At 33.8% G+C, this 23,173-nt stretch overlaps 1 protein-coding gene across 2 annotated transcripts in view; it reads left to right on the top strand.

The window, feature by feature from the left end:
- LOC147070345 (uncharacterized) overlaps positions 1 to 21,680 on the top strand; it is a 262,340-nt gene extending 240,660 nt beyond the window's left edge. For both annotated transcript variants that reach the window (XM_085949681.1, XM_085949680.1), the window contains exons 5-7: positions 10,396 to 10,519; positions 15,463 to 16,065; positions 21,427 to 21,680. In XM_085949681.1, the coding sequence (XP_085805807.1) occupies positions 10,396 to 10,519; positions 15,463 to 16,065; positions 21,427 to 21,602 (903 nt within the window). In that variant the 3' untranslated portion in view covers positions 21,603 to 21,680. The remainder of the gene's footprint in view (positions 1 to 10,395; positions 10,520 to 15,462; positions 16,066 to 21,426) is intronic.
- The last annotated feature ends 1,493 nt before the right edge of the window (positions 21,681 to 23,173 follow it).

Genomic DNA, 23,173 nt, shown 5'->3' on the forward strand with positions numbered 1-23,173 from the left:
TCATTAAGCCTTGCCTAAACAAAACAATAATCGATTAAAAATATTCTTCCATCTATAAAATATCTAACGTTATGTATGGTTTAATGGTATTATTTCAAATATTTATAGATAAACTAATATTTTCTGACTATAATTAACTATACACTTGGATTAGGCAGGATTTAATTGATGTTAAAAACTAACAAACACTGTCTACAGATTGTAGTCTGACTTACAAAGTTCAGTGTGCACTATTTATGTCGAATCTTAACAGCCCACCCTGGCCCCCACGTCCTGAAGCGGACCCCCATGTCAGGGTGAATGACGCCCCCCCTACCTATCGCTAAGGTTAAGGGCAGTGTAATTTTTGACAGTAGTATTCCTCAAATGGTTTCCGCATAACCCCAGAGATAAGGTGATTCTGTGTATTATCAGCAATTTTTAAATAAATACAGTTGATGTTTTGAGTTTTCGGCATTCATCGTCATAATATTATGAAGCACTGATCATGACCTCCTTTTGTAGTAACCAAGTAACATCCAACCAACACTATGTTGGGTGATTAGTCATTTTTATTAATCAGGAAACACACTAAAAATAATTATAAAATTCTATACCAACGTGAATCATCGTATCACACCAAATTTCATCGCAGTCATATATTTTAAACTGTTATTAAATAGCCTCAAGCAACTTTTTTAGTACCTACATATTAGAGAAAATTTGTGGCGTATGTTTATCTCACTTAACTGTTCTACCCACCACGCCGGGCCCTCCCTAAGCTCGGGCTCCCAGACTAGAGCCCTGTCAGTCACCCCTTTGTAAGGGCCATACATCTACCCTTCGCCACTGATATACATAATATATAGTCACTTTACACATCTTGTAAAATCGATATGCTATTATTAATTACTCTTTTACGCGAAAGCAGTTTCATTAGTCGTAGTGCCTTAAGTGTAGACTTGTCAAAAAGCACGATCGATAAGGGTAGCTTGTTTAAAAGGTTAAGGTCATGTTTTTTTGTAAGTAATAATAAAAAAGAAAACCGTAGAACGTAGAAGTAATAATGTTTCTGGTTGAGGCATCAATACGCAATGGCTTTCGACATGCCAAGTAAATTAGGAGTTGGAATGAGCTCGCAGTGCTTGTATAGAATGACATATATATTATATACATATTGTCGTTTTATTCGGTGTGCATATAACTGAACTTAACTTACAAATTCAACTTTCATATTATATTACAGTAACTATCATTAACTATAGCCCCCAGTAGTAACCACAAGCTGCAGACTATTTCACCACGTTTTTGTTAGCTCGTATTCTTTTTGTCCGGTGGTTGTTTATCCAGTACAAATCTTGCAATCGATTTTTAGCTAACTTCCCGACTTGCTAGACATTTGAAACTTTTAGAATATATCAGAACACGACGACAATGCATTCTTTTAATACTTTTAGCCATCTTTAAGCAGAATTGAATTCATTTTCAGTTAATTCTATTTTGTATGGAAAGTTATTTCAGAAAAATCCGTAAAAAGTAAAAGACTATTATTGGTTGCTGAGGGGGTGGTCCTAGCATCTAAATTATTAATATATACGTGCGTTACTATGGAAATCAAAGTGAAATGTCAAAATGACATTTCAGTATTCTATATTTGTTTGTTTTTTTATTTACTTCATATCAAGTACAAGCTTGAGCATAATAATTCAATAAAAAATTTAAAAACGTTGTAAGTATGTAAAAGTTTTTTTAACTTGTAATTCTTAAACCTTAATTTTAAATAAATAATGAAGTGGTATTTTACTTTTTTTTACATTCTTCTAAATATTTATGTAAGTATTTTTTTAATATTAAGTCGCGGATTTACCGCCAAATAAATACCTGTCATATCAGTTGATACCTATCACTTGTTAGAATATATTTTTATGTGATGTTTTCAAGTAAGTGTGTGTATTTTCGATTCATTTTGTGATAATGCAAGACTGTCATTATGAAGCGTGTAAAAAGCACGTTGTATGAAAAGTTATTTCGGAAGAAATCCGTAATCCAATTCACTATTATTGGTTTGCTAAGGGGGGGGGGTCCTAACAACTAAATTATTAATATATACGTGGGTTACTATGGAAATCAAAATAACATTTTTCAGTATTCTATATATTTTGTTTGTTTGTTGCAAAATAGCAAGAAATGGTTTGTTGAAAATTGCCTTATTTGTCCTAAATTATTAATACATAGAATTGTCAAGTTTATATTATGATTCAACAGAAAATTTAAAAACGTTGTATATAAAAATTTCTTTTTATCTTGTAATTATTTTTCATATTTTTTGTGTGATGTCACATGTGTCACAGCTTTACTATATAATATCGGCCTGACCGGGGTACCGAGGAACACATTCTGATGTGTTGATATAATATCGGCCTGACCGGGGTACCGAGGAACACATTCTGATGTGTTGAATCTGAGTGCCGTCTTTTTCATTTATAACTTTGAATGAAACCTTATATAGTTCGACGTATAACTATAATGATTTAAAAAAAAATGCAGCGTCTTATTGCGAACTTGATAATATAGTATAGTATGTCCGTATTGTTTTAGCTTAGTTTTTACATAGTTTATGTAAATTAATTAGAATCATATATTTTTTGTTAATTCTCCCAGGTCATCTCTCCTATAGGCGCTTTATATTAAATTAATTCTCAATAATCTCAGTCAAAGCACACTCTAGTGCGTGGTGACCTCAGTCTTGGGCGTGTTGGGTGGACATCTTTGTGATACGCTCGATTAAGACCAACTGTGGTGCAGAGTGGATTGGTTTGGAGGTAACTATTAGGTAGTTACTTTTATTATTTTCGTTTTTAATTCTTTAGGTATTGGAAAGTGTTTTATACTTATAAAGAAATCCCACCACTATGGCCGAGCGGCTACCGCATCAACTTATAAAATCATGGGTACCGAGTTCGAATATCGGGTCTGACAAATTCACATGTTGTTTTTCAATGTGTGACCTAATAAATTGCGAAGTGGTTAATCTCAATTTCTCGTAAAAAATGTTAAGACATCCTACACTCTGTGAAGACTTATTTATTATGATCTTCTCACATGGTTAAAAAATAAATACTTAACTTAAATATATTTTAAAATAAACGATATTCATATTTGTGGATTTAACCAACTTAAACATGGTTTAAATAATTTCGAATGTCAAATCAGAAATAACGTGTATGGCTCTTTCTATTTTCAAATTTGTTGGTGTAATGTTCTTTTTTTAATTCGTCAAAAAACATAATTTTCATTTTTCTATGGCTATTAATTCAATCGTAAATTAAACCTTGACAGATCGCTAACAAATATTTTAATACAAAAATAAAATAATACCTACAGTTATAGTAGTAAAATTTATTTACACAAATTTCGCACATTTTTGTAGTAGGCACCCATGAATTCGCAATGAATAATTTTGGCCTACTCTGTTACACGTCTGTCAAAATAATAATGAATATGACATTTCAAACAAAAATGGCGACATCCTCTAATAGAATGACATTTACGTCAGCCGATATATCGACTAAATTTCCATTACTGTCTTATCATGAGTTGCCATGCCCTTGCCCTGATTCATTCATCATAATAATTTCCTGTGTAAAGTAAGCTAAGTTGAAATGCAAAAAATCACAGTATTACTTGATTATTATTAAACTTTGTATATTTTTACTGTCAGTCGTGTTATTCCTATCGGAGGTTGGTCACCATCAGAGCAATTTCTCTATTATCTGCACCCGGAAATGTTTGGTGGAGCTGCGTTCTGCTAATCATGGAGGTTATTAAACCACGAAACGTGATGTTTACCGTTGACCTTTCCTTGGATGCAGGGCTCGAAATGGAACGGAACGCACCGGAGCGCCGTTCCGATTAATAAAATCTCGTAGGAAAATAATTTGACCGTCTGAGCTAGATCGGCCATAAAACAAAAAAACCTATCACTTATTTTTATAAAATACTCATAAATTTAGATAACTATATTAATATTTTCGTAAAATCATCGAGCGCTCCGGTTCGTAAAATTTTCCATTTCGAGCGCTGCTTGGATGACAAATTGGGGTATCGATGACCTTATGTTGATATCCCGTAAGTGACTTTTTACAAACTGTGCAGGAAGCTAAAAAAACTAAATATTTAATATCCCGTATCTGACTGTTAATTTAATAGTTCACACAATATGTTGTAACTTCATAGCATGCCAATATGTCGTAACGTAAAAAGTGGTAAAGCAAAGCACATGACGCCTAATATAATGATAATATCCAATTAAATGTGAAATATACATATAAAGATAAACATTCAAATTTGTTATACTACTTATTCTTACTGTAATACCTTTTAAATAATTCTAAAGTGATATTTTAAATCTGAATTCAACAGACGTCTCCAAAACGCTTGACAGCTTAAGCCTCAATTACATTGAGCTTCTTTACGAGCTGTTTATTGGCGAATTTAAAAGCGGGCAATTCAGCTACTGCGATTTGATGATTACACACAAAACTTTCCATTCGCTGAGAAGCCACAAGCCAGTGACTATTTTGACAGAACGTAGTTCGTTTTTTTACCGGGAGGTTGGTACTGCGCTCTACTGCGCAGACGCAGTAGGCCCACACGCCGGCGTGTAGCGTGTAAAGTTGACCGGCTTTTGACTTTTCTCGGTAGAGTGTTTACAACCTGCTTATTAGCTTATTCGATGATTACACTGGGTGACTTTACAGGCAGATTGTAAATTTGCCAATAAACAGCTCGTAAAGAAGCTCAATGTAATTGAGGCTTTAGAAGCAAGATCGGGCTATTACAGGTTTATTTCTGCAATACAATACAAATACGGGAAATTAATTACTAAAATGGCTGTATCATTTTTGTTAAAATAACGTCTTCTTCTTCCACCCTGTCACGTCCCAACATTGAGGCATAGGGCAAGCACAAGTTGGTGCCACTTCCCTCGGTCCATCGCCAAGTCCTGCGCCTCCCGCCATGTCAGACCTGCAGCACGTAGGTCGCTTTTGTAGCACCGCTGCAGAGTGAGGGAGGGCCGACCACGGCGACGAAACCCTTGAGGCTGTGCCACAAGGGTACGAAGTGCCGCACTCTTTGGCGGCATCCGGAATACGTGTCCCAGCCACGTGGCTAAAATAACTACAGATACAGAAATTGTGTAGTCGATGGGCAGTATTTTTCTTGTTTTTAGTTAGTCGAAATTGTCATTTTCGTCATATAGGTCAGATACGGGGTATTAACAATTGACCATCCGTATGCTCTATTTGTGTCTTTTCATATTATGGTCGATGTACTGTAGTTTTCTAATTTTACTACGTAGAATTTATCGGTCCTTTACAATTCATTTAACGATGTCGACATTTTGTCACCTTATCAATACAAGGATTTTTGAGGTTTGGATACAGCCATATCTCGAAAGCTTCAACTCTACGTGACACCTCCTGGTTTAGCTTCCATAGCTAAATGCCATAGAAAATGATTGGGAAAACGTTGTTAAGCAAGGTAATATCTTTTATAGAATCGTCACTGTACAGGTCAAGTAGCCTAACCCTCAATTTTCACCAAAGTGACATTTTGATGGTAATGGACCTATTGCAAACTCTTACACAAACTAGCCAAGTATCATAAATTCCAAAAAAATATTTCATATCAAAATAATTCAAAACTATTTATAAGCCATTTGCGACATGACAAGAAATATTACAGCCAAATGCTGTAACCCTCTCTAAACGTAAGCCACAGAGTACGTACAGAGAAAGCCACTTAATTAGTAAGTAATAAAATAATATATATACAATAATAAATAGGTAGAATCCAGGGTAGAATGCAAGAACTCGCGGATGTCAGTCAAACGGTCGGCCTAAAGATAAACGTCTCAAAGACAAAAGTGATGAGGAACTGTTTTTCGGACCCTGCGATTATCTGTATTAATGGCACCCAACTCGAGCAAGTCAGCAGCTTCGTCTATCTCGGACGGCAGGTGTCCATAGACGGAAGCATGTACGATGAAATTGCTCGAAGAACAAAGCTGGGATGGAGTGCTTTCGGACGTCTGAATAGTATCTTCAAGAGTGACCTACCATTGTGTCTTAAGCGTAGGGAGTTTGACCAATGTGTGCTACCCGTGCTCGCGTATGACTGCAAGACGTGGACCCTCAACACGAGAGATGTCCAAAGGCTAAGAGTCGCACAGCGAGGCATGGAGAGGTGTATGTTGGGCATAAGAGACCGTAAGAGAAACGAATGGGTTAGGAATCAGACAAGAGTACGCGATGTAATAGACGTTGCCAAACAGCTGAAATGGAGATGGGTGGGGCACATTGCTCGCCAAAAGGACGGCCGCTGGACAAATGCCGTCATCCAGTGGTACCCGAGGGGCACGAAACGGCCACAGGGTTGCCCTAAAAGCCGCTGGATTGACGAACTGGTAAAGTTCGGCGGAAATACGTGGCAGCAAACGACACAGGACCGAGAAAGTTGGAAGAAGCTTGGGGAGGCCTTCATCCAGCAGTGGATTGACCCCGGCAAATGATGATGATGATATAAAATAATAAGTAAATCCAATGCCCATAGTTTTTTTCACGTCTTGAACAATTTGATATTTGACGGTTACGCCACTTGGTCTATACAGTGACGATATGTACTGTTTATTTCAAAAATTGACCTTCTAGAAATACTGGAAATATTCCGCTAACCTTCAAAGGTCTCGAAGAATGGGTAATTTTAAATTGAGTGCTGAAATATAAATGAAATACTTGGGAAAAAAATCTTCATGCTATATTTCTAGGGCTAATAATAATGACTACTGAATTTAAGAAGCAAAAGAGTTTAACGCAAGGAAAAACTTATTTTATTCCTTTTTCCTTGCTTATAAAATAATTCAAAGAAAAGCAAGTAAGTAATCCTGAAGCAATTTTGTAAGTTTCCTCCGAGGCGCGATGTTTTTCACACCGAAACCAGATCCACCGTCTAGTGCAGTGAAGGCCAATTTACATAAAATGGCAGCTTTAAAAAAACGTTGTAAACTTTACATATTTTGATTACAGACCTTTGAGCATTTGAATTGCTATACCTGTATTCTCTTTTAAGAGCTTTATTGAATTTTTAAAATTGCCTCATCTGTGTCATGATTATCAGCCAATCAAGGTATATTTACTGTTAAATAAGGGCAGTGGTGTCGTGGCGAAGGTGAAGGTAGGATGGTAAGATCAGATATGAATAGTGCACACTAAACTTTTCCAGTCAAATTAATATTTCGTCTCTGTTATGGCAGAACACTGGAACTGGAGAATACTAGTTTTGAGTAATTTGACTTTGAAGTTATTAAAATGTTTGAAATGGTCTATCATGTGAGTTTATGAAGTAATAGTAAAAAGGATGACTTTAAAATAAAGACTGTTTATTTATTAAGAAGGTTTCCAGACGGTAAAGTTTGAAATAAGGAACATTTTGGTATAACTAACTCAATATGTCATTTTTTTGAATTAGTGTCTTCTGCCAGAACAGTGACGATTTGTTTTCATTGAACTAAGACTACAATAAGTAGATATGTGCGTTAATCTTTAAAATTCAATTACACCCTGCCCAATAAAAGCAATAATAAATACTAGTCAAAAATATTCGTATAGATATCTATAAAATGTCTAAAACTGTTCCATTAATTCATACATACTTTTAGATATTTTGTAGACAACAAATTAATTTTTACCGATTATGGTTTGGTTGGGCAGGGCTTAATGAATTTTAAAATCTAACCAACACCATCTGTAATATATTATATTCTTAATTCAAAGAATAACATTTTATAATATACATATTATTATTATGTATAATATAAAAATGTATTATACGCAAAGGTTATAGGCTTAGATATCGGAGCCTACCGTGTTTCATACAATACGATAGACATGGTAAGGTCACGTGACATTAAGTCCATACAAAAAAGATCAGAATAATCTAATAAATACGCAGGTGGTGCGCTATGGGATATTTTTTAAGCCTTTGACAAATGGTTCTGGAATGTGCATAATATATTTATAATACATTCTTATATATCCAACAGATATAGTTAGCAAATAAAATTATTTTTTATGGAATATAGGTGATTTTTTAAATACGTCAGTATGCAATTAAAAATATATAATATGGTAGACTTTGAATAATCGCCTAGTATGGAGTCTTCCCCACCGGTGTGTAGGTACATATTAATCAGTATTTCAGGATAGTCAGCACTTTTGGGTGCAAACAGTTATTATCGCGATAGTTTAATTAACACACAATAAATCCATGCACGTATACAGGCGCTATATGCTAAACTGGTATTAAATCAAGACGTCGTGTTACACGTGCATGCGTAAGCGCTTGCAACAAACATTTACCTACCAAGTACAAACCATTTGTTTATACAATATTTTAAATTTTACATCACTGGCGTGGCGCAAAATGCAGTTTACACGAGCATTTAAAGGAACGTAATATTTTACTTCACAAAGTTTTTCGCAGCTTTAAGAAAAGTTTCATAAGCGTTGGTCGCAGATTTTAATTTTGTTTTTATTTTTTTGTTTGGTTTAAAATAATTTAACCGTAAGAAAATAGAGAGGAGATTGCATTTCTTATTCAACAGTTTTTACAGCAGTATTTAGATACTTAGGTATAAAGTACCTTCTATTCTTTTTTACTCTCTGAACGGGATCAATTAATATTTCTGCGCGGCAAAATTTTAAATGTTTCATTCGCGCGCTGTATATTAATTTAAATCTTCTTCTTTTTTGTTTATTTCGACCATGTCCGATCCTAATAGGATCATATGGGCCACCACAGAGTAGAGGTTTGTGTTGACAGATTTTGTTTTTTACGAGAAATGGATGTCAGCCACTTGCTCAACCTATTAGGTCCATACCCTGACACACACAAATTGAAAAACAATATGTGTACTTGCCAGACCCAGGATTTGAACCTGGGACCCACGGCTTTATAGTCCAACGCTTAAGCCGCGCGGCCACCGTGGGTATCCGTTTTTATATCTAAATAAATTTACATGTATCTAATATATAAAAATCAATATTTGTTTGTTTGTTCGTTTGTTCGTATTTTATGCGCTGCCATACCGTTCATCCGATTGCGATAAAACTTTGTCAACTTATTGCTTGCACTTGCGGGAAGGTTATAGGCTATATCTTATACATAAAAATGAATGTCTGTGTGTCTGTCCCGTATGCGTTCCTAAACCATTCATCCGATTGCGATGAAACTTTTGTCAGTTGTTGTGCGCACACCTGCGAAGATTTCTAAATTAGTATTATATAAAATACAAAGTTTTTTGTTTGTTTGTTCAATCCAATTTTGAATTTTTTACTACATATTAATACCATTAATCACGTTTGCATATTTTGGATTCGATTTAAATTTAGTGTTCTTTTGTTTGACCTTTACTCCTATTAGAATTATTTTCATATTGCCATATTGTATTACACAGATAATTTTGATTTTAATATTAAAAAGATAATTACTTATTATTATTTTTTAAATATCTAAGATAAATGTATCCACGAAGTTACCCTGTGCGAAGCCGGGTACTTCAGCTTGTATAAATATAAAAAAATGAATGTTTGTTTGTTTGTTGGTTTGTCCCGTATGTGTTTCTATACCATTCATTTGATTGCGATGAAACTTTTGTCAGTTGTTGTGCGCATACCCGCGACGGTTTCTGAATTAGTACAATCATCTTCTTCTTTTTCTATTCTATCTTCTTCTTTTCGTATGCGTTCCTATACCAAATTTGGAAAATCCATACTTCTCACATGGACAGCTGTATGTATGTGGCGCATTGAAATTCGTTTACGCACCAGACGGAAAAACAAAAAATATTGTCTATCCAAAAGCACTTCAATAAACAGAATTAAATCACAAACAATTTCTTTCTTTGAGTGGCATTGCAACGCATGCCGGGTATTCGCTAGTAATTCATAAAAGTGACTAAACACGTATCTGCATGTTTGATAAGCATGCATGTTTAATATTTTTGTACAAGCACGCACCGTAGTAACTACACACAGCACACGTGTGTTTGAATAACGCCAGTTTAAAGCTTTGACTATGCCGAGCTCGGACGACGATGAACTCTCTTCGGCAGCATTTATCCTGGTTTCCAACAAGATTAGAATAAAAAGATTCAAAAGAACATTGTTTGATTGGTATAATACCCAAAACAAATATATAATATTATTTTAAATATTAAATTCGGAAAATAATAAAAATGCTATATTGCCTCAGTTATAATAAAGTTTTAATTTACCAATTCAATGAACTCGATTTAAAAAAAAAACTTTCAAGATGTAACAAAATAATGACATTATTTTTTTTAATTGTTCACAGATCTGGAGAGAGGACCCGTGCGAGTTTTGTCTCTGCCTGGACGGGGAGATGTTCTGTTGGTGGCAGGAGTGCCCACCCGCGGCCCCCGGTCCGTGCCCCAGCTCGCAGCCCTACTCCCTCTGCGGTCAGTCCTGGACAACTTTTAATTACGCCACACGGTCCGCTAATAGCCTAAACGTATTTCTCTACCTCTGCCAATAATATTGGGGACGTTTAGGTCTACGTGAAAGAATTTAGCTCGAAGTTTTGTTAGGTTATAATTAATTAATTCCTATTTTTATTGTGTACAATAAATAATTGCTGTAATTAATATATACAATAATTATTGAGAATCTATGATTTTTTTTATTAAAAATATATAATTTTAAACACCTAAGAATCTATGACAAAAATGTTAGTCAAAGTGGAATTTTAAGTCACATTATTCATTGAGACATTGCAGTTAATGGCCTCAATACATCCTGTATTTATCGGGCGTATCGCGAAACCATACATTTAGATGTGAACATTAGTATTTTTTTTATTAGAAATATTTCAGGAGCAGTTACTCAAGACATTTTTCGCCATTCATTATTTATAGTGTACTTTAAATGAATTTACATTACTTTAAGCTAAAATTTGTATTAAATAATGAAAGCTTATACAAACTTGTCAAATAATCTAAGTAAAGAGACGTTCATTTTGACAGTATGATACCGCAAATTTTCTAAATGCGACAAAATTGGTATTTGGGCATTTTCGCCAAAGTTTGTACATGTTTGAAATTTGGGTAATATTATTTTTTCACTCAAATTAACCATTTTTATATAGCTAGCAGATTCCTTGTTCTATTGCTGAATTGGTGATAGCAATTTTTCAGCAAAATATTGATTAATACAATATTTATATCATTTTTATTATGAAATTGGGCATAATAAGTTTCCGTTCCGTGACTACGAAACTTAGCTTTTAAAACATGAATGAAACACTTTTTATCACTTAAAAGAGCTCTATTAGATTAAAAAAACCATACACTTCAAAATAAAACTACAAATAGTCAAAAAATATTATTGAATTTTAATTCTTGGGCACATTTCGTTCCCCTCCGTTACCCTATGTCTATAATGGCAGAGCATTTTTCCTTTAGTATTTGAAAAAACCAATCAATGTTCGTTCTGCTATTTTTTTAAAGACAATAATCACTTTTACTAAATTTTATTGGAAAAATAAATAAGTTTCGTTATTTAATAATCAAATGAAAAATAGTTAACGTTCAACTTTTTTGGGGACATTTTCGGAATGGAACGAAATGGTAACGGAGTGTAATTTGTAAAGCTTAAGTTACATGTTACCATAAAAACAAATTTTTGTTTTATGAAATTTATTTGAATTTTTTGATAGACAGATAAATATTCAACGTGCGTCAAAATAACAAAACAAATCAAACTTAATCACTAAAATAGACATATTTTATAATAAATTTCACAATACTTGTAAAATAAGGTAGGTAATAATTTTGACACACTATACATTACCATAACTTTATTTGGCATTTATATTATTTGTAACTCAGATAAAAAATATTTTTAAGCAAATTAACAATATATGAAAAAAAAAATCAGCAAGGGATTCAGACGCGAGTTCCTAGCGCGGCACGGAGTATATAACTTTTACGAAAATAATTATAGTCAAACTCGGTTATTACGATCTCTGACATAGCGAGATCTCGGATGTAATAACGAAACATTTGTTGACAATTGGTTTATGATTTTCGCCATACATTTAATTCTTTCACTGTTATAACGAGCAACTTATCGGATATACCGAGCTAAAATACTGTTAATGTGTCGACCGTTTTAAAACATTTCGACCCTAAGCAATAAAATCCGATTGGACAGGATGCCGCCGGGGTCGGATTACGTTTATGACACTAGTAAAGTGTCTAAGTACCTACCTTATTGGTGTTTCACCGACAATAATAAAAAAGTATCCACGCATATGGTTGAAAAATCCAAGGTTTGTGAAGTCCGTAGGTACCTACCAGCGTTAATTACAATAAACAACTTCTTTTGTAGTTTATGAATGCCATGCTCGTTTCGGGGATTTTTACGATGGTTTCCAAATTTTTTATTTTCGGCTTTTTGTGTAATGTGACATGCTCATTTAAAAATACCTATTCTCTGATATAACGAGTAACGCTTATAACAAGCAAATTCAGTCGGTCCCATCTTCCTCGTAATAACCAAGTTCGACTTTATGTTGTCTTGAAATTTAATTGTATTCATCAACATAAAATGTAGCTATACAGGTTGATTGTAATCAAGACGTACTTTTCTGACATTTCGTGAATACCTACAGTTCTAGGTATTAAATCTAATCGAGTACACATTTCTGTTAAACGTGACAAAAAAATACTTTTTCATACATTTTTATAAATTTCTATGCCTAAAATGTATGGAGAAGTTTTAAAATTTTGGTGGCGTATAACAGAAAGAGTATGACAGAGCCAGTGCCTGTCTCGCAATTATTTCAGTCTGGTGTTTTTTCTTTTCCTTCTGTTGTTTTTTTTTATCTCCATACTTTTATGTGCGCTATTTTTGCGTATTCAGACATATCACATACTTTTTTAATCTTTATTATATTATTATATTATAGTCAGGTTATTTTTTATATTTTTTAATGAAAATATTTTTGTTTTTCATACGAACAGACAAAATAATTTTTTTTATAATCTATGAAGAACTAAACACACACTGTAAACCCAACTTTATGCATGCCATTTCGTTACTTTTACATTCCACATATACGTTACCACCAATATAGTTTCGGAGTGGAAGTAACGGATTCTGTTTCAGAAGTGTTTGAAGCCAAAATTTAGCTTAGTTTTATTGTTAAACCTGCGATATGTTTTATTATATCTGTAGTATGAAAGATAAGCTCCATATGTGTAGTATGTGAAATAGAAATATGTGTTTTCTTACCTTATAAATCGTGGTAACAGTAGTGGAACTTCTTAAATGACCAACCCAGAAAGCAACCTGTTCCGATAGCGATACCGACACACACCAACAATTTAAAGTGTACATGGCGATCAGTGTTATACAAAAATGTTGCTACATTAAAAAAAAACATATTTATAGTGAAAATTTTTCGCCTTCATGCTAAAATCGTGGTAACGGAATGTGGAGTTCCACTTTTTCAAATATCCTGGGACACACTTTAAACGTGATTTTTTTTCAATATTGGTACAAATTTACGAAAAAACTATATATTTTCCAAAAATATATAATGTAAGCTGTTGAAAACACTACGAATTTAATTTTACACACTCAAAATTAATGACGAAATCAGACTTTGTTTATTTGAATTTATGGGTGGGACATGGTAAAAACGCACTACCTTTCGATCTAAATAATCAATTAAAAATATATACAGGTCAGATAGTTGTATTTAACTGATTGAATAGAGTAAATTAATAAATTTGCATGTTAAAAGTACATAACTTTCCAACATTTTATAATATAATAACTATGAAAAAATCAATCAAAGTCATGGGACATGCCAAAAACGCAATGTACAAACTTTGGCGAAAATGCCCATTTACGTCTTTTTTTTGTTTGTTAAAATTTTGTAGCTCCGTTTGCCATTAGTACAAGATTCATATTGATTTTAATAGTTGTTAAATTCAGTCGATAGTCAGTACCTTTATAATTTTATATGTGTATTTTAGCGCTTGTAATGGATAATTTTATGAACTGGAGCGCTCGATAATTTTCCAAAAATATTGACACATTATTTATCTAATTAGGTACGTGTATATTTTATAAAAAATAAGTGTGATTATTGCCTTCAAATCTCAGGTTGTCAAATTATTGTTTCCACGAGACGTTACGGTAATTTCGTGATTGTGCGTTCCGGTCCATTTCGATCCCTTTAAAGTATTTTGAAACGTTCACGGCGGCCGTGCGGCTTACGCGTCGGCTTATAATGACGTGGTTCCCAGGTTCAAAACCTAGGTCTGGCAAATACACATTTTGTTTTTAAGTTTATGTTTGAAGTCAGAGTATGGACCCAATAGGTTGAGCAAATGGCTAATATCCATTTTTCGTGAATACAAAATTCTGTTAGGTACATAATACAAACCTCCACTCTATGGAGGCCTATGTTTATGATCTTATTAGGATCGGACATGATAAAAGAAATTGAAATTGGAATGAAATAGGTACAGACCTACAAACTTATCTAAAGAATGGATGGGGGAGCCACAGTCGAAAACTACCCAATCAAGACTGGCAACTGGACAGAATCTGACATTCGAATGACGTTTTAAAAATGGCGTCCATAGTCCGTAGTTCCATTTTGACCTTTCTATAGATAAGTTTGTAGGTCTGTATCACAATTTATGAATAATTATTATTTAACTTGTATTGATTGATTGACAAGTAATGCAATCAATTATTTATTATATTGTGGAAAATACAAAATGAATTTAATTTTAAAAAAATCGGTGCGTGTACTTATGTACGCGCATTAAAAGTTATACTTCTTTGGCGTAACAAAACAAAAACAAAACTTGTGATAAACTAGATTCATTGACTAGCTCTTAATTATCTTGTTAAATTACACACTAAAGAAAAAAGACCGCTTATTGGAACGCTGTTGGTTAATTTCTATACACTTTAACTTATATTACTAACTGATGTTTAATCGTTTTTTACGTAAGGAATTGCAAATGGCCGACAGTAATAAATTCGCTGCCTAGGCAACGGAACAATTCTAAACTATTATATTATACTGTGTAATCGTCACGATTGCAGTATCATACTGTGGCGTAAAGGTAGTGCGTTCGGCTGATAACCGAACAATCGGTGGTTCGAATCCAATCGAGTGCGTTTTTTTCGTGTGAAAAAATAAATTATGTGTTACTTGTCACACGCCAAAAATACACTGTGATCTGATTTCTCAAGCGCGCCCAAATAAGTATAACTTCAATAAATCGATGGCGGTATATTATGTTTAATGCTATTGTAATAGTAGTGAAGTTTAAATATTATGATAGGTGATCAAAGTTTACTTTCTATTCGTCAGGAAACTCATCGTTATCCCTTGAGAACAATCCGCCCCCGACGACCTATAACGGAAAATCAAAGAAGACCTCTTTCCGCAAGACTACGTCTACAGAGAAATCGACGACGTGGCACGCAAACACGACGCCATTTAATTCTGCAAACACTAAACCTTTGGTGACCACATCAAACGGGGCGGCGCCATCTTCCAGCGGCCCGCTAGCCACCAACGTCACGGCACATTCAAATTTGGAACGCAAACAAAACAAAATGGCCGTCAAGAAATATTCACAATACAAACAGGGGCGCCAACTGTCGAAAACAAAAAACTCACCCAAAACAGAAAAAACAAAAGAATACCACTCATATGTCACTTCGAGTGTCGAGAATTTCAATACAACCAGTGATAATATTGACAACAGTGACGATGTATTATTGAAAGGTGGTGGTATAGATGCGACGCAAACTATGGTGACGTCATTAAAAGAAAATGGCGGCGAGAAAAAAATGCCGTCTAGTGAGAGCGATTTAAAATTGTCTTTACGAGATGGAATTACAGATGACAAAGGAAGTCGGGTTTCCACTGAAGCTACTGAACCTTCCAGAAGTGGATGTCTAGTTATGGGTAAGTAGTTTACTTATTTGTGAAGTATATTGTTAAGCGATTTGATAAGCATTTCATGTAGGACCTTCTAGTTTAAATTGTCGTCATTGGATAGGAGGCTCGTAGCATAATTGGTTAATTCACAGTTGGCGCGATACCAGTGGTTATACGGGTTTAAAGCCCGTCGAGCATTGTATCTTTTCAAATGTAATTAATTTTTTTAGTGGGTATCTGAGGTGTTTTCAAGTATGTATGTTCAATATATGAAATGTGACATTCTAAAATTCTTGTGAATTATTCGTTGAATGAAAGAAATGGTTTATTAAATATCGTTAAGTGCTTTCAGTAAAATATTGAATAAAAGAGGGCTAGAAAAATTAGAGCTAGGCTAGAGACAGAAACAGGAGAGTAAAAATATAATAATATTTTTATTGATTTCGTAAATATATTACTTGTGATCTAAAAATATTTTTTTTTAATTCATTACAAAAAGCTCTTGGTGGCGGAGCTTTTAGGAAGCTAAAAATGACATTATAAACATTTTATTTTCACTAACTGTTGGCTTAGCACACTTTATAATATGCTCATTTACGCATATTATACATTCAATAGTCGATATTGCAATTGCAATTTGATAAAGCTTTATATTAATATTTTGTAATTGGCTCAAAATTTTGAAGAAGTTAAGAAATTTAATAATCACGAATAAAAGTCTAAAATGTGAATTTGACAGACTGGAAATTCAAACCCATAACCAAATGAATCAGAGGCTGTCATTCTGCGGTTTTACCACGACCGTTACAGTAACCCATGTCTTTTATACGAAAACCTCGAATATTCACACTGAAGAGTTGTTGATTCAGTCGCCTTATTGATGGTGTCACTTCATATGGAAGGCGCAACCCTTCACAACCTCCTCCCTTTCAGATCACTCCTGCATCATACTTTTCTTACCACGTGGTCGAAGAATTGGATGACGTGTCTCTTGCAGATGGCAGAGAGGCTTTTTTGAATTGTTTACGTAATATACATTAAAACCTCAAATACCCACTAGATTTTTTTAGAAAAATATGTCGCTCGGAGGAACTCGAACCCGCACCTACTGGATTGACGTCATATACTTTATCAATAATTGAACAACGTGCGTCCTAATTAATATGGATTTACTGGCATCAATAGTGTGTACTAAAAACTATTGCAATAATAATTGATTAAACGTAAAAGTGCTGACTGTCTCTCCAATCTCATTCTTCAAGCGTAAACGAGACGCGATGTTACACTTGTATGGTCTATTTAACAGGTTCGAATATTTTCGTAGATAATCGGTAAACTTCAAAATGTTCAGCTCGGTGTAGTGAAGGTTCAAATATATTATGTTATGATGCCCGTCGCGTACTCTCACGTGATGTCACCGCTACGGGATAAGCGTGTAATGTCGTTTTTCTTGGTATTTTTTTATTATTTGATTTAATTGTACCTTTTGTGTATGCCTGTTATTGAGACAACCACTCTTTGTTTTGTGTATGAAGTTTTGATCAGATTGAGGTGCATGTCGCCTACTATCACGTGACATACAATAAGCTGCCACTACGGGGAAAAAGTGTGTATTGTCTTCTTGTTTAATCGATGTTCCCATGCCATCCGTAGCACATTTTGAAATTTTAAATGATCTGTAGCTTGGGTTCTGTTCAAAATATTAACTATGGATATAATATTGCAAATAATTTTAACGTACGCACACGTAGAAACTGTTGAAATTAATTGAAATTAGCGTGAATAATGAATAATAATTCAAAATACTAATACATAAGTATTAGCACTCTCCATCATCATTGAATTTATAGAGATAGTGATCGTTCAAAATATTCTGCGGAATGACGAAACCATAGAATAAATTTGTAGCCGTGACAGCATGACAGTACGCGACGTGCATCATAATGTATTTGAAGCATTAATATTTCTTCCGGCAGATTCGCCCCTATCGTTCTACTGCGCTAGCGCATCCGCCATACAAGTACCAATAATTATTATTCACAAATTACATACAAATTCAAAAGCTTCTGAACTTATTTGAATGCAACTTGCGTAATACGTACTAACAGCAGTAAATCCATGCACGTGTAAACGGGGTATTAATGTAATTAAAAATAATAAAATTATATAATTGCATCTATCATATTCTGTTGCAAGATGTCCCTACTTGCACCACAATCTCTGTAAAGTCTTGTAAGTTATCACTTTATTTTTTACTTTATCAACCCTTATAAATCTCAAATAAGTTCTGAGACGTATGTTATGTTAGTGAAATGTAGCCATAAAACATGCTTTCATCGAATTTTGCATAATATTCCATGATACACAAAATTTAACTGCTCGTAAAAAATAGTAACTTGCTTGCCATATAATGGATTCTGTTATTAAAGAATCATAAACTCGACGTCGTTTTTACTGCCTCTACGCCGGAGCTACGCTGAGCTCTACGCCGTAGACAAGTCTACGAAATTGTTATTTAGGCTCGGTTAATACGGTGAATAATCGCAGTTAAATCTTCACCTTTATAATATAAGACTTTATACAATATTTTTTAACTCTTTCAACACCTATAATGTTATTACATTAATAATTTAGCTAAATTTAAGGATGCACGTGCTGATAATAAATGAAAATGAATTTGTGGATCTTTATGATCAAGGTTAATTCCCTTTCTTCGATAGAAAAAGGAGATAAGTATCTTTTTCTTCTTTTTCTTTAGTCATATCCGCTCCTCAGAGCATATGGACACAACGCTTCCAAGAATCCCTGTCATTAGCCAGTCTTCTTACGTCATTCCAGGTTATACCAGCATCCCGTAGCTCCGCCGTATACACTCAATAGATAGTATTTAGTGGCCTTCCAAGACACCGATTGAGGTTCTCTTCAAGCGTCTGCAGTACGTGGCCGAGCCAGGTCAAACGTCAAATCTTCATTGACAGTGTGATGAGAGGCTGCTCGATGCGTTCTTTCATCTGCATGTTACTCCTAAAGCCATACCATCGCACACCCAGTATCTGTTGCAAAGCCTTCGTAAGGTGTTAATGATTTGGTACCCTAAAACAGCACCGTCAGAATACAATCATCGAATAGACGGGATTTGGTTTTGACTGAATACAATCGTGAGTTCTAGATACTCCGCATTGAGTTGAATCGGATAGCGAGTTCTCTCTGCAAAATGCCATCTCCCGTGATGTGTACCTTCAGGTATTTGAAGCTATCGACACTCTCGATGTTTTTCCCGTCGCTAATCAGAGAGAAATCTGAATCAGGACAAGTGCTATTGCACAAAACATTGGTTTTCTTCGCGTTGATTTTCAAACCAACGCAAGACGGATTGTCATGCAGCCTGTTGATAGTCTCTTTAATATCCTCGATTGAGTTATCGTATAGGACGACGTCATCGGCAGACAGAAGTTAAATTAATTAATTAAATTTAAATTATTATAATTATTTAGCTGTAACAAGCCTACACGCACCCGTTGTGTTGAGGTAACTTGAGCTAACTGGCGTTATTTAATCACGGCCGACTAATGACCCATTTTTGTATTTACCGGATTTGAGGTAGGTGGGTAAAAAGCGACCCTAATTGGCCCAACCAATATCTATGCTATAATATCCACGCTCTGTGATGATTTTCTAGATTATATTATGTGGATAATTCTACATATTTAGGTATTATGTATTCCTTAATAAAATTTAAAGAAATTAATTGTATTTTATAAAATATTATTGTATAATAATGGACACGTCGTTTTTGGCTATATCTGGGTTTAAATTAGTGTTAACATTATTCGAATACTTTCCCTCGTAAGGTTCGGTACGTCTACGGCTTATAAACGTAACCGATATCCGTTGGGGTATTGTAGTTTGCATTTAATTTTGAGTTCTCTATTAACGATGGATACACGATCGATTATCAAGCAAGATAACATATAACAGTGGCGTATAAGCTCTGTAGACAGACTGAGCTTTTAAATTATTAATTTTATTCATAAAATTGCTAGAGACAACACTGTATCTCAGTGGCGAAGAGTGGATGTAGGCTGTTAAGATCAGCCATAAGTAGTGCACACTAAACTTTGTCAGTCATACTCTTGTTTTTATTGAAATAAGACTATTGTTTACAGATGGTGTTGGTTAGTTTTTTAAAATGCTATTAAATCCTGCGAAACTAAGCAATTATAGATAATTGTCAAAAAATACTCGTCTATATTATATAAAATATCTAAAATTATGCAATTAAGTCATACATGTTATTTTATAGATAAAATAATATTTTTTTATCTATTACAGTTTGGTTTAGGCAGAGCTTAATTGATTCAAATTCGTCAATTTGTGAGAAAGACGCATTTTTTATAGATTTTTACATACTTCAATAATTTTAATAACCGGTTTATTTTATGATGAATCAGTTTCGTCATTTACATCAAAGAAAATCTAGATTCCATGCATAACCGCGGCACAGACTCTTTTGTTTAGAAATAGATAAATCAGTCATTAGCGACGAATTTGATCATCATTAGTACTTCACGAGGCTGTCAAGTGTACTCCAAATACCATTCCACGCCTTGGTTCTGTCGTGACTAATCTTACATACAGAACATACAGAATAGGTCCGTCCACACAATTAAGATGGATCGAGTCCACAATAGATTTCTTAGATTTCTCTACTTATAGACATACGGATTCTTTCCTTATGATAAAGATAATAAAATAAATTTTCCTACTCGTTTTCTTCTGGGTATGCTATCAATGCATTCCTTGTCCACCCGAAGAGTGATTGCTCTTTTAAAGCATTTCTTTTTACTTTTTCGAGGGTTCATTTACAATCCGTATATACTGGCAAATATTAATTTTCATGTTCCCACTAATATCACTCGTAACACTACGATCTTCATGATACCTCGTCGCAGAACAGATGTGATGTTTCATGATGCTGTGTATCGTGCGATTAACTTATTTGATGGCACCATTAAGGTTGATTTGTTTTTTATTAACTATGTCATGTTTGTGGACGGACGTGTGAAATAGGTTAGATTTATAATTGTATTTATCATTTTACTGTAATATCTATATTAGCATATACTGTATTTTCTACTCTTTTGTTATACTGGTTATTATTTGTAATTAAGTCATTTTTTATAATTTTGTATAAGTTATGTATTATGGCGCATTGGCCAATCGCTGTAATGCCGTAATACTCTTTCTAAATAAATAAACATACAGCAAAGCATGTCAAAAATGGCAAGAGGCACGAGCATAGTGCAGGACCTAAAAAAACTGGCGAAATCTTACCGTATTGGCTTGTAACATTGTCTAATTTATTTGTGTTATTTTCTTTGATTGCAGGGACATTATACAGAGTCGGAGAGGCCCTACCCTCGACGGGCAGCTGCCTCGCTTGTCACTGCACCGAATCTAGCAGTAGCGGATCGAGTTCGGGCCCCAGAGTGACCTGCGCGCCGAGGGGATGCGCGCCCCCAGACCCTCTCGCCACCCTCAACGACGACCCCGGAGCCTTTTAAATTTAAACATAATGTCTAGATAATATTTTTTATGTTTATCATCACTATTATAATGACGTGTTGGAGTTGCATTATTTGAAGAAAAAAAAAATTGGTCATTAACTGATATAATATGCATTCCGAATGTAAAAGTTTCACCACCCTTTCTAGCCTCTGCTAAATATTCTATTATTTTAATTTTAAATAATCTTCTCGTTTGCCCTACATATTTGACTTAGCAATTACCACAATTCAGTAAGTAAGTAATCACCACATTGGTTTAGTTAGCTTGTCATTTATATTATATATTTATTAACCATCTACCCAAATGATACCGTATTATTTTTTAATGTTTACTTAAAACTAGTCAAATTTATTGATTTGGTTTGTACTTGCATATTATAATATATACGGATGATAAATAGAATCATTTGATCATTATAACGCGAATTGATTTTAGTTTTGTACTTTTTACGACCAGGGATTTACCTTTAGGCATCTTCAGACATTATGCACTTCCACCATTGGAAAACAAACTGCGAAAAGTTGGTAAGTTTATAAATCACGTTATGGAGTAATTTCAATTTAAAAGTTTAATATGTCCTCTAAAATCAGGCATGCTGATAATTTCTTTGTATTTTAAATGCATATTCTATAATATATCAGATGATCTTGGATTTCTTTCTAGCATACTCTACATATTTATATATATATATATATGTACACACATAATCCGCTGTTAACTCTATATATCTAAATTATCGACTTACCAACTTTTGGTAGCGACCCCGCGAATTAACAAACCATGATCGTAAAATACGTCATTATTGATATCCAAAAAATGATACGAGTATTTTCATTTATTACATTCACTAATTAATGTTCTAATAAGTTTTTAATGCCGAATATTTAATACCTGAGTGGAACACAATTTTCCAATGCCTGGGTAAATTTATTTAGAGATTTTTGATTTATTTATCATATGAAGATTACAAGCTAAAATTATGAAAATATCATATATCCAAGACCATAAATATATACATATTATGCATGTGATGAATTTGAACAAATCATTTAATAGACACTTGCTAGAACAGAAGTTTCAAACAAACACTAATTTAATTAACAATATGATTATTTCACGTAATAAAAGAGTACTAATTAGTGTTTCAAAATTGCAACGTACAACATAAAAATTTATAATGGCTCGATGGATTTTTTTAAAATATACACGTCTATCAATTAATTTTAATTGCAATAGCTATTCGTTAAAAAGGCATGTTATAATGCAGCGTACGTGCTTCAGGAAAATAATTGTAACAATTTTTATTGTTTGAAATTAGGGATTGCAATACCGGTATTTTAAAACCGATATTCCAGTATTTATTGATACCAGAGGAGATTGGTTCAAAAAAAATTAAATGTTATTTTTTTCAGTACTTTCTACTTTATTGCCTACTTATATTATGATTGAGTATAAAGCTCTTTTCCGTCAATATTTAGAGTGCAACCACTTTTTAAAAACACCATTTATAAAATAATTAAAAAAAAATAATAAGGATACAAGAAAGGCAGACTGACATTTCAATGTA

The sequence above is a fragment of the Rhyacophila brunnea genome, unplaced genomic scaffold (genome assembly GCF_057557595.1).
Source record: "Rhyacophila brunnea isolate RB1 unplaced genomic scaffold, BYU_Rbru_1.0 scaffold_22, whole genome shotgun sequence".
Lineage (NCBI taxonomy): Eukaryota > Metazoa > Arthropoda > Insecta > Trichoptera > Rhyacophilidae > Rhyacophila > Rhyacophila brunnea.